The 12,672-nt window shown below is 61.0% G+C and overlaps 1 protein-coding gene across 6 annotated transcripts in view; it reads left to right on the top strand.

Moving 5' to 3' along the window:
- The first annotated feature begins 2,232 nt into the window (after positions 1 to 2,232).
- The window catches only part of PKD1 (polycystin 1, transient receptor potential channel interacting), a 50,105-nt gene continuing 39,665 nt past the window's right edge, over positions 2,233 to 12,672 (top strand). For 2 of the 6 annotated variants that reach the window (XM_047780886.1, XM_047780887.1), the window contains exon 1: positions 2,233 to 2,658. In XM_047780886.1, coding sequence (XP_047636842.1) covers positions 2,444 to 2,658 — 215 coding nt within the window. In that variant the 5' untranslated portion in view covers positions 2,233 to 2,443. The remainder of the gene's footprint in view (positions 2,659 to 12,672) is intronic. The other 4 variants (XM_047780890.1, XM_047780889.1, XM_047780891.1 and 1 more) reach the window with 3 other exon arrangements.

The following is a 12,672-nucleotide window of genomic DNA, read 5'->3' on the forward strand; positions in this document are numbered from 1 at the left end:
CACAGACATTGAAAAACTTATGGTCTCCAGAGGAGACAGTTTGGGGGGTGGGGGGATGTGCTTGGGGTGTGGGATGGAAATCTGGTGAAATCGGATTGTTATGATCATTATACAACTACAGATGTGTAAATTCGAGTAATAAAAAATAAAAACATAAATTAATATTTTATCAAGAATTAGGAATGCCCTGGTGGCTAGGTGGGTTAAGGATCTAGCATGGTCACTGCTGAGGCTCAGGTTGCTGCTGTTGTGGTGATTCCATCCCCGGCCTGGGAATTCCCACGCGCCATGGGCGTGCCTGAAAAAGAGAGAATTAAACATTTCTCCAGCGTCCCCCTCCCTGCATCAAACAGGGTCTTTGCCACATTTTATTTCCTCTGACTCACCGTGGGAATTGTTGAAATAGCCCAGAATTTCATTTCTAGATATGTTATTTTCTTCTTCTTTTAAAATTTTTATTATTTTTTGCCCATCTCCAAGGCATGTGGAAGTTCCCGGGCCAGGAATCAAATGCCCACCACAGCAGCTATTAGAGCCACAGCAGTGACAATGCTGGATCCTTAACCCACTGAGCAAGGCCAGGGATCGAACTTGCATTCTGATGGATACCAGTCAGATTCATTACCCCTGAGCCACGACAGGAACTCCTAAACACATCTTTTCTAGGGATTCCCTCATGGCTCAGAGGGTTAAGGATCTGGTGTAGTCACTGCTGTGGCTCTGGTTACAGCTGTGGCACAGGTCTGATCCCTGGTCCGGGAACTTCTGCATGCCACACGAGAGGCAAAAAAATAAATAAATAAAATAAATCTTTTCTATTTCAGAAATCCCTTCTAAAACAATTGCATTTATCAACCATACCTCAATAAAACTTTAAAAAATGAAAAAAAGGGGAATTCCCATTGTGGCTCAGTGGTAATGAATCTGACTAGTATCCATGAGGATGCAGGTTTGATCCCTAGCCTCGCTCAGGATCAGGCATTGCCATGAGCTGTTGTGTAGGCTGGCAGCTGCAGCTCTGATTCAACCCCCAGCCTGGGAACTTCCATATGCCGCAGGTGTGGCCCTCAAAAGAAAAAACAAAAAGAAAAAATTGCATTTTACTTGGTTAATCTGTTTTGCTCATTTGGCATCACTGTTTATTATGGGTCCATCTTCACTCATCTTGAGACCTTGGATCTCATCAGTTTATTATCTGGAATTAAAAGCTTGGGTTTGCCCCTTCCTTACCTGTTGTGTGATCTGTCAAATTTCTACCCCCCCCCCTTTTTTTTTGTCTTTTTAGAGTCACATCTGGGGCCTATGGAGATTCCCACGCTAGGGGTCAAATCAGAGCTGCAGCTGTCAGCCTCCACCACAGCTCACAGCAACGCTAGATCCTTAACCCAATGAGTGAGGCCAGGGGTCGAACCCAGGTCCTCATGGATAATAGTCAGATTTGTTTCTGCTGAGCCACAGTGGGAACTCCCAAAACTTCCCCCCCCCCTTAATAAACGGATTTCTATAATATGTGGTTCTTTATGTCTGGCTTCTAGGATGTTTTCAGAGTTCGTCCATGTTATTCAGCTTGAATTCTTAGCACCACGTGCGTTAGTTCCCTAATTACATCCTGGGCGCAAAAGCTCCCTGGGCAGAGCCGCAGCACTGAGTACCTTGCGCCATGGAAAGAGGGGGCAAACTGCCCTGGTGGTGGGAGGTCGCAAGCACCCAGGTGCGCAGAACTCAGCTTCTTGCCCAGCGGCTGGCGAATGGCCGGCAGAACGCTGCCCTTCACCTGCCCAGGTGAGGCCCACCTTGTGCTTCACCTCCGTGCTAGGGAGAACCATCTGTCATACTTCGCCGACGTTCTGGCAATTCCCTGAGAGGGCGCAATGCGCATTTATTGAGTGCCTACTGTGTGCCAGGAGCTCGGCAAACCGAGGTGGTGGAGAGGGACATAGGCGCTGGGAGTGGATGAGCGCTCGTAGAGGGCACTGGAGGTTCCGGCTGGTGTTTTCAGTGTTGTGACTGCTTGGGCTCTGAGGTCTGGGAGGCGCGGACGCCGCGGGCGAAGGGGAAGGGCACAGAGCGAGGGCCCTCGCTCTCGAGCCTGCAGCTGGATGCGAAGGGCGGAGCTCCTGATGCCCCGCCCCGGCCGCGCCCGGCTCTGCCGCACGGGGGGCGGGGCCTAAGAGCGTCCCGCCCCCCGCGCCGCGCCGGGAGGAGGAGGAGCCGGCTGCCAGCCCGCACTGCAGCGCCAGCGCGCTAGCGGGCCGCGGAGGACTCGGAGCCGGGACGGAGAGCCGAGCAGGCGTCGCGCAGGCAGACAGGCCGCAGCTGCTGCCGTATCCCGCCCCGCGCCCAGCCATGCCGTGCGCGGGCTGCGCCTGAGCCGCGGTCGCCGGGGCCAGGCGGGCTCGGGGCCTCGGGACCGGTCCGGGGCCATGCTTGCGCTGTCCTGACGATGCCGCCCGCCGCGCCCGCCCGCCTGGCGCTCGCCCTGGGCCTGGGCCTGTGGCTCGGGGCGCTGGCGGGGGTCCCCGGGCGCGGCTGCGGACCGTGCGCCCCCCCTTGCCTCTGCGGCCCGGCGCCCGGCGCCGCCTGCCGCGTCAACTGCTCCGGCCTCGGACTGCGGACCCTCGGGCCCGCGCTGCGCATCCCCGCGGACGCCACCGCGCTGTGAGTAACCCGCCGCCCTGCGACGCTGGCGGGGCGGTTGCCATGGCGCCCGGCTTGCGCTAGGACTCGCGGCCGCCGGGGCCTGCCGGGGCTCGGGGCGCCTTCACCCTCCCGGGAGAGGCCGTACGGGCAGGCCGCCGGCCTGGCGGGCCTCGCAGGGCGTGGGCGCGTCCCCAGCCTGCAGAAGGGGAAACGGAGTGCGGGCCAGGCCTCTCCCAGGGCGAGGCTCCAGCGCAGTGAGGTCGGCCCGACTAAATAAGGAAAACCTGGGACCGCAGCCGGCTCTCAGCCCGCCTAGCCTCAGCCAGAGGGAAACAGAAACATCCCAGATTCTGTGCGGGCGGAGACTTCTCACCCGGTGGGACTCCGCTAATGCGAACTGACTGAGGGCCTTTGGCATCGTGTGGGCGCAGGGCGGGAAGGTCCCGGCAAGGGACCACGAGCACTTCAACGCTGCTCAGAGCCTAATAGGATGTACCTTGGCTTGGAGGGATACCCAGCACTTGGGAGCCCTGGAGAAGGACGCTAGGAGATGGAGAGCTCTGTGTGGATGGCAGGGAAGGCTCTCCGGAAGAGGTGGACAAGAGTTCGATGGATGTTTGAGAATTGGTTTGATACTTAAGGAAACTGGGTTTAGGTGACGGGAGGAGGGAACCATGTGTGCAAAGGCCTGGAGGGGTGTAAAATGCTGACACACCATTAGCAGACTTGCATTTTGGAAGAAATAATAACAGGAGTCTTTATGGAGAGCTTGTCTCCAGCCCTGGCCTGTGCCAAACTCTTTTGAACCATCATGCTTTTTTTTTTTTTTTTTGTCTTTTTAGGGCTGCACCCGCGACATATGGAAGTTCCCAGGCTAGGGGTCGAATCAGAGCTGTAGCTGCTGGCCTACACCACAGCCACAGCAATGCCAGATCCGAGACTTGTCTGGGACCTACAAGCACAGCTCACGGCAACTCAGGATCCTTAACCCACTGAGCGAGACCAGGGATTGAACCCCTGTCCTCGTGGATACGAATGAGATTCGTTAACCACTGAACCAAGAGGGGAACTCCTGTGAACCGTCATGCTTAACCCTCTGAGGTGGAGGTACAGCAAAGATGCCCGTTTTGCAGGGGAAAAAACAGGCCAGAGGTGATGGCGATATGATTTGCACAAACACAAGTAACAGCCAGTACATGGCAGAGGCAGCATTTGACTGTTAGGAGCTCAGGGTTGGCTTGCAAAGGGTGCAGGCAACTGAGATTTGCAGACTTTTGTCCCCAGAGATGGGGGACTGGCTCAGGACCTGCTGGTCCACATCACTGTGGCCTTTTTTTTTTTTTGCTTTTTCAGGGCTGCATGTGTGGCATGTGGAAGTTCCCCAGCTGGGGGTCACGTTGGAGCAGTAGCCGCCAGCCTACATCACAGCCACAGCAAGGCCAGATCAGAACTGCGTCTGTGACCTACACCACAGCTCACAGCAACGCCGGATCCTTAACCCACTGAGCAAGGCCAGGGGTTGAACTTGCATCCTCCTGGTTTCTATTTGGGTTCATTACTAATGAGCCACAGCCGGAACTCGCACATCCCTGTGGGCTTGTTTGGGTACTTCAGACACCTAAGCCAGAATTCCATCGCTCCCTGGCTGCTGGAATTCCTTGGAGCGCGTGTGACATCCCCAGGCTTCTTAATCCTGGGATTTGGTTTTGTGCTGTTACTTCGGTGACTCTGGTGTGTGGCTGCCTTTTATTGGTGGTGGTGGTGGTGGGGGGACCCTTGTGGTCAGTGTTCAGATGAGTTTGGATGTTGAGGGGCTGGAACTGGGTGGGCGCTTCTGGATGGTGTGTCCTTGAGGCTTTGTTGAGGGGTAGAACAGCTTCTCCAGGGGTGGCAGATGGGCATCATGGGGCCACCCTGGGCCTGTGGTCTTGCTCCCCGACAACTGAAGTGTTTGCCGTCCTGGTTGACTCCTGCCTGCAGCTGGTACCGCAGAATTGCTTTGGGCACACCCCCCCACCCCTTGTTTCTCGACGCTGTTACCTCTGGCTGATGGGCTGGGAGCCGCTGTGGGGGGCAGGGAGCAGGCTCCTGCTCCTTCTGGTTGTTCCGGCTTCCCCATCACTGGCGCCATGCAGACCTCCAGGAACTGTCCGGGAAATAAACTGGTGGGTTGGCCAGGACCCTGCAGCAGCTTGCTGACTTGTGGGCTCAGCCGTGGAGCCTGAGCCTGTGTGCCTCGCGTGTGTCCCCTTAGGCTCTTGGTCTTGGCTGTTGGGAGTCCGGGGGCTGGTGGCTGGCCGGAGCTGGCGGGGTTGCCCGCCCTGCAGCACGTGGTGAGGGACCCTGTGAGGCAGGTGGATCGGGAGTAGAGGAGACTCCACCATCTTGACCTGGAGGCTGCTCTGGGAGATTTCTGCAGGGCTGGGTGCGAGGACCCCATGGGAAGCTGGACCCTCAGATGCAGATGTTAAGACTCCCGCACCCAGGTCCCCCAGGCCACCCTCTGTGCTCTGCCCTGCCATTCTGCCTGTCAACCCTTCAAGCCCCACCCTCAGGGAGAGGGAGATGGGTGGGTCTTGGCTTCTTCAAGGGAGACTCCGGGTCAGGTTGTGCAGAAGCCCTGCCTTAGGGGTGTCTCCAGCAACTTCCTCTGGGGGGGCTCAGGCCTGGCTGCTCTGTCATCAGTATCCTACAGCCATCTGAGACTCCTTGGCCAGCCTGCGGGGCGGCAGGACAGCTGTGTCCAGACCCGGGTGGGAAGTCAGTGGCTGGCTGGTGGGGGGTCCTTGGCTCCCGGGGCCTCAGCATGCAGGATGGCCCAGGGTTCTGAGGCCCCAGGCTCTCTTGAGTTAGCTGAAACAGCTGGAAGGTGGCAGCCTGGGAAAAATGGCATCACTCAGTCATAGGTTGCTGCTCTCCTATTTTTAAAGCGTTTTCATGGAGAGTTTGAATAAATACAGAAGTCGGCAGAATAGCATGGTGAACCTTCTGACCCACTGCCCTGCAGCCTGTCCTGCCCCTCCACTCCCCCTTCCCATTGTTGAAGCAGATGCCAGGCAGCCTCCCCTTTGATCTGTGAGCATTTTGGAATGTAGGGTGACACCATGGTCACACCAAAAACAATACGCAATTCCCTGATCTGATGCATATCCAGTGTGCTCAGTTTTTTGGTTGTCTCAGTTTTTTTTTTTAATAGTTTGAATTAGGATCCAAATAAAGTCCACACCGTGGCACTGCAGTTAGGTGATTTCTTTAAATCTCTGTGGCAGAGTTCCTGCTGTGGCACAGTGGGTTAAGGATCTGGTGTAGGTTGCAGCTGTGGCTTGGATTCAGTTCCTTGGCCGGGAACTTTTGTATGTTGCAAATGTGGCCATTAAAAAAACCAAAAAACTCCCTGGAAGCATGGGCTTTCTTTCCATCTCTGTTCCATTTTTATTGTTTGTTTTTGTCTTTTAGGGCTGCACCTGTGCCATGTGGAGGTTCCCAGGCTAGGGGTTGAATCAGAGCTGTAGCCACTAGCCTACACCACAGCCACAGCCACACAGGATCTGAGCTGCGTCTGCGACCTACACCACAGCTCACGGCAACGCCAGATCCTTAATCCACTGAGCGAGGCCAGGGATTGAACCCGCAACCTCATGGATGCCAGTCAGATTTGTGTCCGCTGTGCCACGATGGGAACTCCTCCACCTCTGTTTCCTCCTCTGCGATTTGTTAAAGGAACCTGGGCGTGGGGTTGTGTCTCTGTGTGTCTCCTCCCTGGTGTCATCCAGTGTGTCCCTCTGTCCTCGCGTTACTCCTGGGCCAGCACAGAGCCCGAATGCCCATCACTGTGGAGGTCTGGGTGTGGCAGCACTGCTGCAGGTGTGCAGGCTTTGGGCCGAGCCCCTCTCAGCCGACGTGCACTGCTGACTTTGCCCGGGGCCCTCAGTGGACCCCATACTGTCTCGGGAATGTTAGGGTCCAGGACTAGGCTCAGAGCAGAGACCTGGTAGGGCCTTGGTTCGCTGATTAAAATACTGGGACTTGAGGGTCTTCTGCTGGCCGGGAGCATTCAGAGCCCTGCCCTTCCTCGCCTGTGCTGCTAGGTGATAGAGCGGGGGACTCTGGGAGACTCAGTCACAGGACATAGATGTGAGGGAAGGTGGGCATCAGGAAGGGGAGCCTTGGGCTGGCGTGGCCTGGCATGTGTGTAACCTGCTGGACTGCAGGTGCCATGTCCATTGCTGCCTCGAGGGCTGGCAGGGCAGCGGAAGCTCCTGTCTGTGGGCCGTCGCCAGAAGGAGGGCCCGGCTCCCAAGCGCCTGGTCCCCGAGGAGGCCATATCACAGTGGAGCCAGTGTTCAACCAAAGACACAGATGATGGGGCAGGGGGCACTTCGGAGGGGCTCCTTGGAAGGACCCCCGAGGCATGTGACATTGAAGCCAAGACTCAGTGCTTGCACAGAAGTCATCCAGGGTCTGGGAGAGAGCGTCCCAGATAGAGGGGACAGCCTAGCAGAGCCTCCGAGGCTCCCGGGGATGGAGGGGTGAGGGCAGGGCTTCCGTCAAAAGAGCAGGTGGGGGCGGCACGGATGGATCCAGGAGGGAAGTGTCATGATTGGCATCTTCTAGAGAGAACAGTAGCTGCTGTGTGGAGACAGTGGGCCTGAGGGGGCCTTGGGTGTCCTGCGTGCCCAGCTGGTCTCACCCTCGCGTGCCCTGAGCTGCTCCTGCGGGCCGGCACTCGGAGTGCCGACGGTAAATGCACGCGTGATTTCAGTTTCCTGTAAGACACAAAAGGCAGGCTTGTCGGGATGGTGGCACACGCTGCCCTCCGTGCGCAGTCCCTGGGCAGGGCAGGCAGGGGACGGGGAGGCTTCAACTTCAGCCGGAACACTTGGGGACCTGAAGGGACCCACCCAAGCGCATTCCCAGTGCCAGTGACCACCCCCTTCCCCCGGGAGCAGTGAGGACGCCACCGTCGGGAGGCGACCCTGAAGAATGACTGCATTCCCAGTGCCAGTGACCCCTGGGAGCAGCGAGGACGCCACCGTCCGGAGGGTGGAGAGGTCTGTGCTCAGCATCCGTCTGATGAGCGCTTGTAGCTGGAAGACCTCAGACCCCTTGCGACTCCGGCCTGAAAGGTGGGCACAGGATCTGATCAGGCAGGTCTTCAAAGGAGAGGCGGAGCCCACCCGCCTGCACCGAGGGGCTGCCGGGGGTCTAGCTCTCAGGGAACCGCAAGTGGGAAGTACCGCGAGGTTCCATTTCCCACCCACCGGGGTGGCTGCCCGCAGGAAGACAGTTCGCAAGGCGGGGACAGGGTGTGGGGACGCTGGGGTCCTCGTCCGCCGCCGGTGGGCTCTGGAACCGGGTGGCCCCGAGATGCACTGAAGGGAGAGTCTCCGCAGGGCGCAGCCAGTCCGCTCCCAGGCGACGCCTGAGGGAAAGGAGACCTTCGGCCGCGCGAAAACGTGTGTACCCAGGGTCGTGGCAGCGTCGCGCACCACCCCCACGAGGTAGGATCGACTCAGGCATCTTTGGAGAGATGAACAGGAAATGGAATGCGGTCTCTCTGTGGAAAGGTACTCAGCCGAGCGTGAAAAGGAGTGAGGTACCGCCACGCGCACCCACGCGGATGCACCCTGAAAGCGTGTTGGGTGAAAGGAGCCAGACAGCGAGGCCGCCCGTGGCAAGGCTGTGTGCACAGGGAGTGTCAGGGAGCCGGCCGGTGGCGGCTGGAGCTGTGGGATGGAGGCCAAGGACTGCAGGCTTTCTGTGTGGGGAGCTCCCTGTGGATCAGCGGGTTAAGGCGCTGGCGTTGTCCCTGCTGTGGCGTGGGGTCCGATCCCTGGCCTGGGAATGTCCACATGCTGCAGGCATGCGTTGAGAAAAGGTTCTGCAGTCAGGGGCAGGGGTCGCACAGCCTTGAGAAGATAGCGGACCCTCTGGACTGTGTGCTTGAGAGGGCGACCTTCACCATATGTCAATCAAAACACGAATGAATCTCTGGAGACCGTGCCCGGCCGTGTCCCCCGCCCACCCCGCCTTCTCCTCATGGTCACCAGGTAGGTGCTTGTCCCTCTGCTCAGCCCTTTATCTCCTGACGCGTCTCCAGGATGCAGCGGGGTTGGAACTCCACATGGTTCCATTTTACAGACCAGGAAACTGAGGCTCCCAGAGGATGAGTCACTCCCCAGGGTGATGTGCTGGTAAGCGGTGCCCAAGGGGTGCTTTCACCCGCGTGCACTGTGGCACATCTCTCAGGGTGCTCAGGGCCTGGGGTGCGTGCAGCACCACCGAGTAGCTTCAGGAGCAGACCAGGCGGGTGGGCACTGGACTTGGCCCTCCGCTCCCCAGCCCTTCCTACCAGCTCCCTCCTCGACATCCCCTGGGCTGTGGATGCTTGGGTCCTGGTTCCAGGAGGGAGGCATGGATCACAGGCCTCGGGGACTCAGGTTCTGGGTCAGATCCGGCTCACGTCCCGGCTCCCCCACTTCCTGAGTGACCTTGGCTGAGTCCCTCAGCCTCTCTGAGCTTCTGTTGCCTCACCTGCAGTGTGAGCACCGTGAGAGGGTGCAGCTGATGTGATGGTGGGGCTGCAGGGGGGAGGGTGTACGGTGTACTCGCAGAGCTCGGCTGATGGTGGCCCCAAGAATCATCACTGTTGCCACAGTGGCCTCTTCTCATGTTCTCAGAGCCCATTGCTTCTGGCCGCCAGGAGTCGGGCCCCTAGGACCTGCCCTGCCACATAGCAAACAGGACGCAAACACGTGGGCAGAGGCACCCCTGAACCAGTGTGCATGTGCTGGTTGCTCAGACCAACGCTGCAGCACGGGGGAGAAGCCCCGATCAGCCTGGAGCAGGCGGGCTCCTACACAGCCCTCAGCACCCAGCCTGCACGTTTCGCTCGAGTTTGAAACCCCGTTTTGATGCCATCCGGCGTGGACGTGTAACCCAGTGGGGTCGGGAGGTGTAAACCAAGCACTGGGAGCTCTGGGGACACCTTGTTCTGTGGCTCGAGATGCGGGGGAGCTGTCGGGAACCCGCGGGCACTCGAGCCCCGCTGCCAGCCTCAGGCACATGCCCTCGGTGCATGCCCGCAGGTGTGCCAGTGCGCAAACTCAGTTCCCCTCCCTGGTTCTCCATGCTCGTGCTGTGGGGCCCCCTCCGGGCCCAGGTTCCTGTCGTCGGGGGCTCCTCTCCAGCTGCTCCATGGTCCTGGCACCTGGGACCACTGGCTGGGTGGCGGTGCCGCCGCCCTCGCCCCCATGCGGGGTCTCTCTGCTGCGCCGGTGGGCTGTGGGGACCCAAGCTCCTGAGGGGGACCCGGCTGGGGTTTGGTTTCAAGTGAGGAAGCGTTTTGGACGAGATGCAGGTTTTCCATTCCGGAACAGTCTGCGGCGTACAGCGCCCGCAGCGGGAACCCAGCCGGGCCCAACCCGCCGGGCGCTGGAATGAAAACGGCCCGCATCTGCTGTTGCGCCCGCCCAGGGTGGCGGCGGCTCTGGGCCCGGCCCTTCTTCGCTGGCCGGCAGCCGCTGCCTGCAGCCTCGCTGCCCAGCGAGCGCAGCTGGAAAATGCGCTCACGTCCTTCCTTCCCGGAACGCCTTGTTCTTTACGGCTTGGCAGTCGGCTCCGGCGAGGGGCCCGGAGGTGCCCGGCCGCCCGTGCCAGGGAGGGGGCTGCGTCTGGGGGCCCTGGTGGGCAGGGCTCTTTCTCCCTCTGCGGCACCCTGCAGCTCGGGCCTGACAGAGCAGGTCCCCGTCTTGGCAGCCCCCATGCCCTGAAGGCCTGGAGCCCATTCGGGATCCTGTGGGGCCACCCTGGCGAAGGCTCTGTCCTGAGGCCGGGTGGAAGCCAGCTTTTCCTCTGGCTGAGGCGGGGAACAAGGCCAGTGCTCCAGGCAAGGCTAGTAGCACCAGGGTCTCCAGATCCCAGGCCTCTAAACTGTGCTGTGTCTACACTGGCCGTGCCCAGCAGCCCACGGGGGACGGGCTTGCCAGCCATGCCGGACCAGTGCTTCTGTCCTGAAGTGCTGGAGGCCACGCACCAGCCAGGCCAGGATGGGAGCCCCGGCTGCCTTCCTCTTCCATCTTCAGACTGTGGGGGGGCGACCGAGGGGTTGGGGGGGGCAACTTTGTGGGCCTCAGCATTCCCTGGCTGGCGTGATGATGCGCCAGAGGGCAGAGGGACGTCCCTGGGTACTGGCCCCTTACCCTCTTGCCCTGAAGGATGGCCCCAGATCCCCTGCTGCAGGTGGAGGGGTGAACTGGGGCTCGCCTTGTGGGGGGGGGCCGTCCTTCCCAGCCCCTCGTCTCCCCGGTCGCATCAGTGCCCTGGGGGCTGCCTCTGGGTTGGCTGGTCCGGGAAGGCCCCCGGGGGGCTGAGCGTACCTCCCCGCCGTCCCTCCCTGTCCCAGTCTGATTCCTGGATGTTCCCACGCCAGACGCCTGTGTCCTATCCTGGTGACAGCTCAGTTGTGGGGTGGCCACACCCGGTGAGGGAGCCCCATCACACAGCCTGGGGGGCACAGGCCCCCCTGTTCCGACCCCGGGACCAGGCGCGGGGGCCCTTCCCCTGCCCTCTCACCGGCTCCCTGGGCCGGGTTTGGAGCCGCAGGGTGGGTGGCTCCAGCCGGGCCCTGGCGCGCCCCTCCCAGTGCCTGCCCCCGCCCACCCCTTCGCGCACCCTCTCCACATGTTTTTCTTCAGATCAGCTCTCTCCGAAAACTTGAATTCATTAATTTAAACATCATTTCCGGCCCTGGAAGCCAGCCTCGCGCACCATAAATAGAAGGAATGAAGGCAGAGTGAGGTTGCTAGACTCAGGCTGACCCCAGAGGAACCGTTGTGGCGGTGTCCCCTGGTGACGCCTGGGGGCCGAGGGCGGGGGGATTGGGGGCGTCTGGGCCCCCGGGCCTGGCGTGTGGCCTCTGCCCCTTCTGCGTGGACCTGGCTCCTGAGGGCACGTGTTGGGGGTCCCCTTGCTGGGCTGCGGGGAACCAGTTTCCCCAGAGAGGAGAGCGGGGGAGCGGGGAGGAGCTGTGTGTCCTGTCCTGCCAGAGGGAGGAGGCGGCTGCTGGCACGGGCACAGCGGTTACGTAACATCTGCAGCAGCCCCTCCGGAGCCCGTTCCCCGCAAGCCCTGTTTCCAGCGTGGCGGCCAGCGCCGGGCGGGGTGCTGGGCCGGGGCCTGGCGCTCCCTCTGCTGTTGAGCACATGCGTCTGGAATGCACACATGTTTCCTCGGGGGCTCCGCTGGCCCCCGGACCCCGCCTGGCATCGGGACTGGGGAGCAGGCACCCGGGCCACTCCCCCCACCCCCGGCGGAGGAGGAAACTGAGGCTGCTCAGGCTGCAGGGCGGGGTCCCGGCCTGCGCGGGGCCTCGGGGAGGCCACTGCCCTCGAAGCCGCCCCTTGGCCTCCCTCCGTCCCCCCCGCACGCCTGTCCCTCTCACCTTTCCCTACCAGCCCCTTTCCATCCGCCCCCAGCCCTGAGACGCCCTCCCCTGTCCTCTGCAAGACCTGGGGTGGGAGCCGGGGGCGAGCCCTGTGTGCGGAGGCTGGGGGGAGCAGCACAGCCCATCGGATGGGGGGGCAGCAGCACCTCAGCTGGACCCTCCAGCCTGATGGCAGAAGCAGCGACCCCCCCCTCCACCCCCAGCCCCTGCTTGGAGCAGGAAAGATCAGCCAGGAGGACACTCCCCTGGGAGGCTGGTGCCCCTCCCCATGAGGACGGCTGGTCAGGCAGGCAGGGGTGTCAGGACGGCCCCAGTGTGCGGGACAGTGGGCTCCCCAGGGACTGCTGGGGCACCAAGCCGGGGGGGGGGGCGGGGAGGAAGGCCTGGCTCACTCGCCGCCCCCCACTCCCGGCTCAGGAGAGGGGACAGCAGGGGGGACAGCCCAGGAATGCGGACACCCCCTTCTCAGTGCAGTACTTCAGGCAGTCGGGGGCCAGCTTCCCAGCCTGGTTCCTCGTGCCCAGGGAGGTGACACGTGTCCTGTGCTGTCGTGGGTATGCCTGTTCCTGGGTGGACTGTATAGTCCC

The sequence above is a fragment of the Phacochoerus africanus genome, chromosome 5 (genome assembly GCF_016906955.1).
Source record: "Phacochoerus africanus isolate WHEZ1 chromosome 5, ROS_Pafr_v1, whole genome shotgun sequence".
NCBI lineage: Eukaryota > Metazoa > Chordata > Mammalia > Artiodactyla > Suidae > Phacochoerus > Phacochoerus africanus.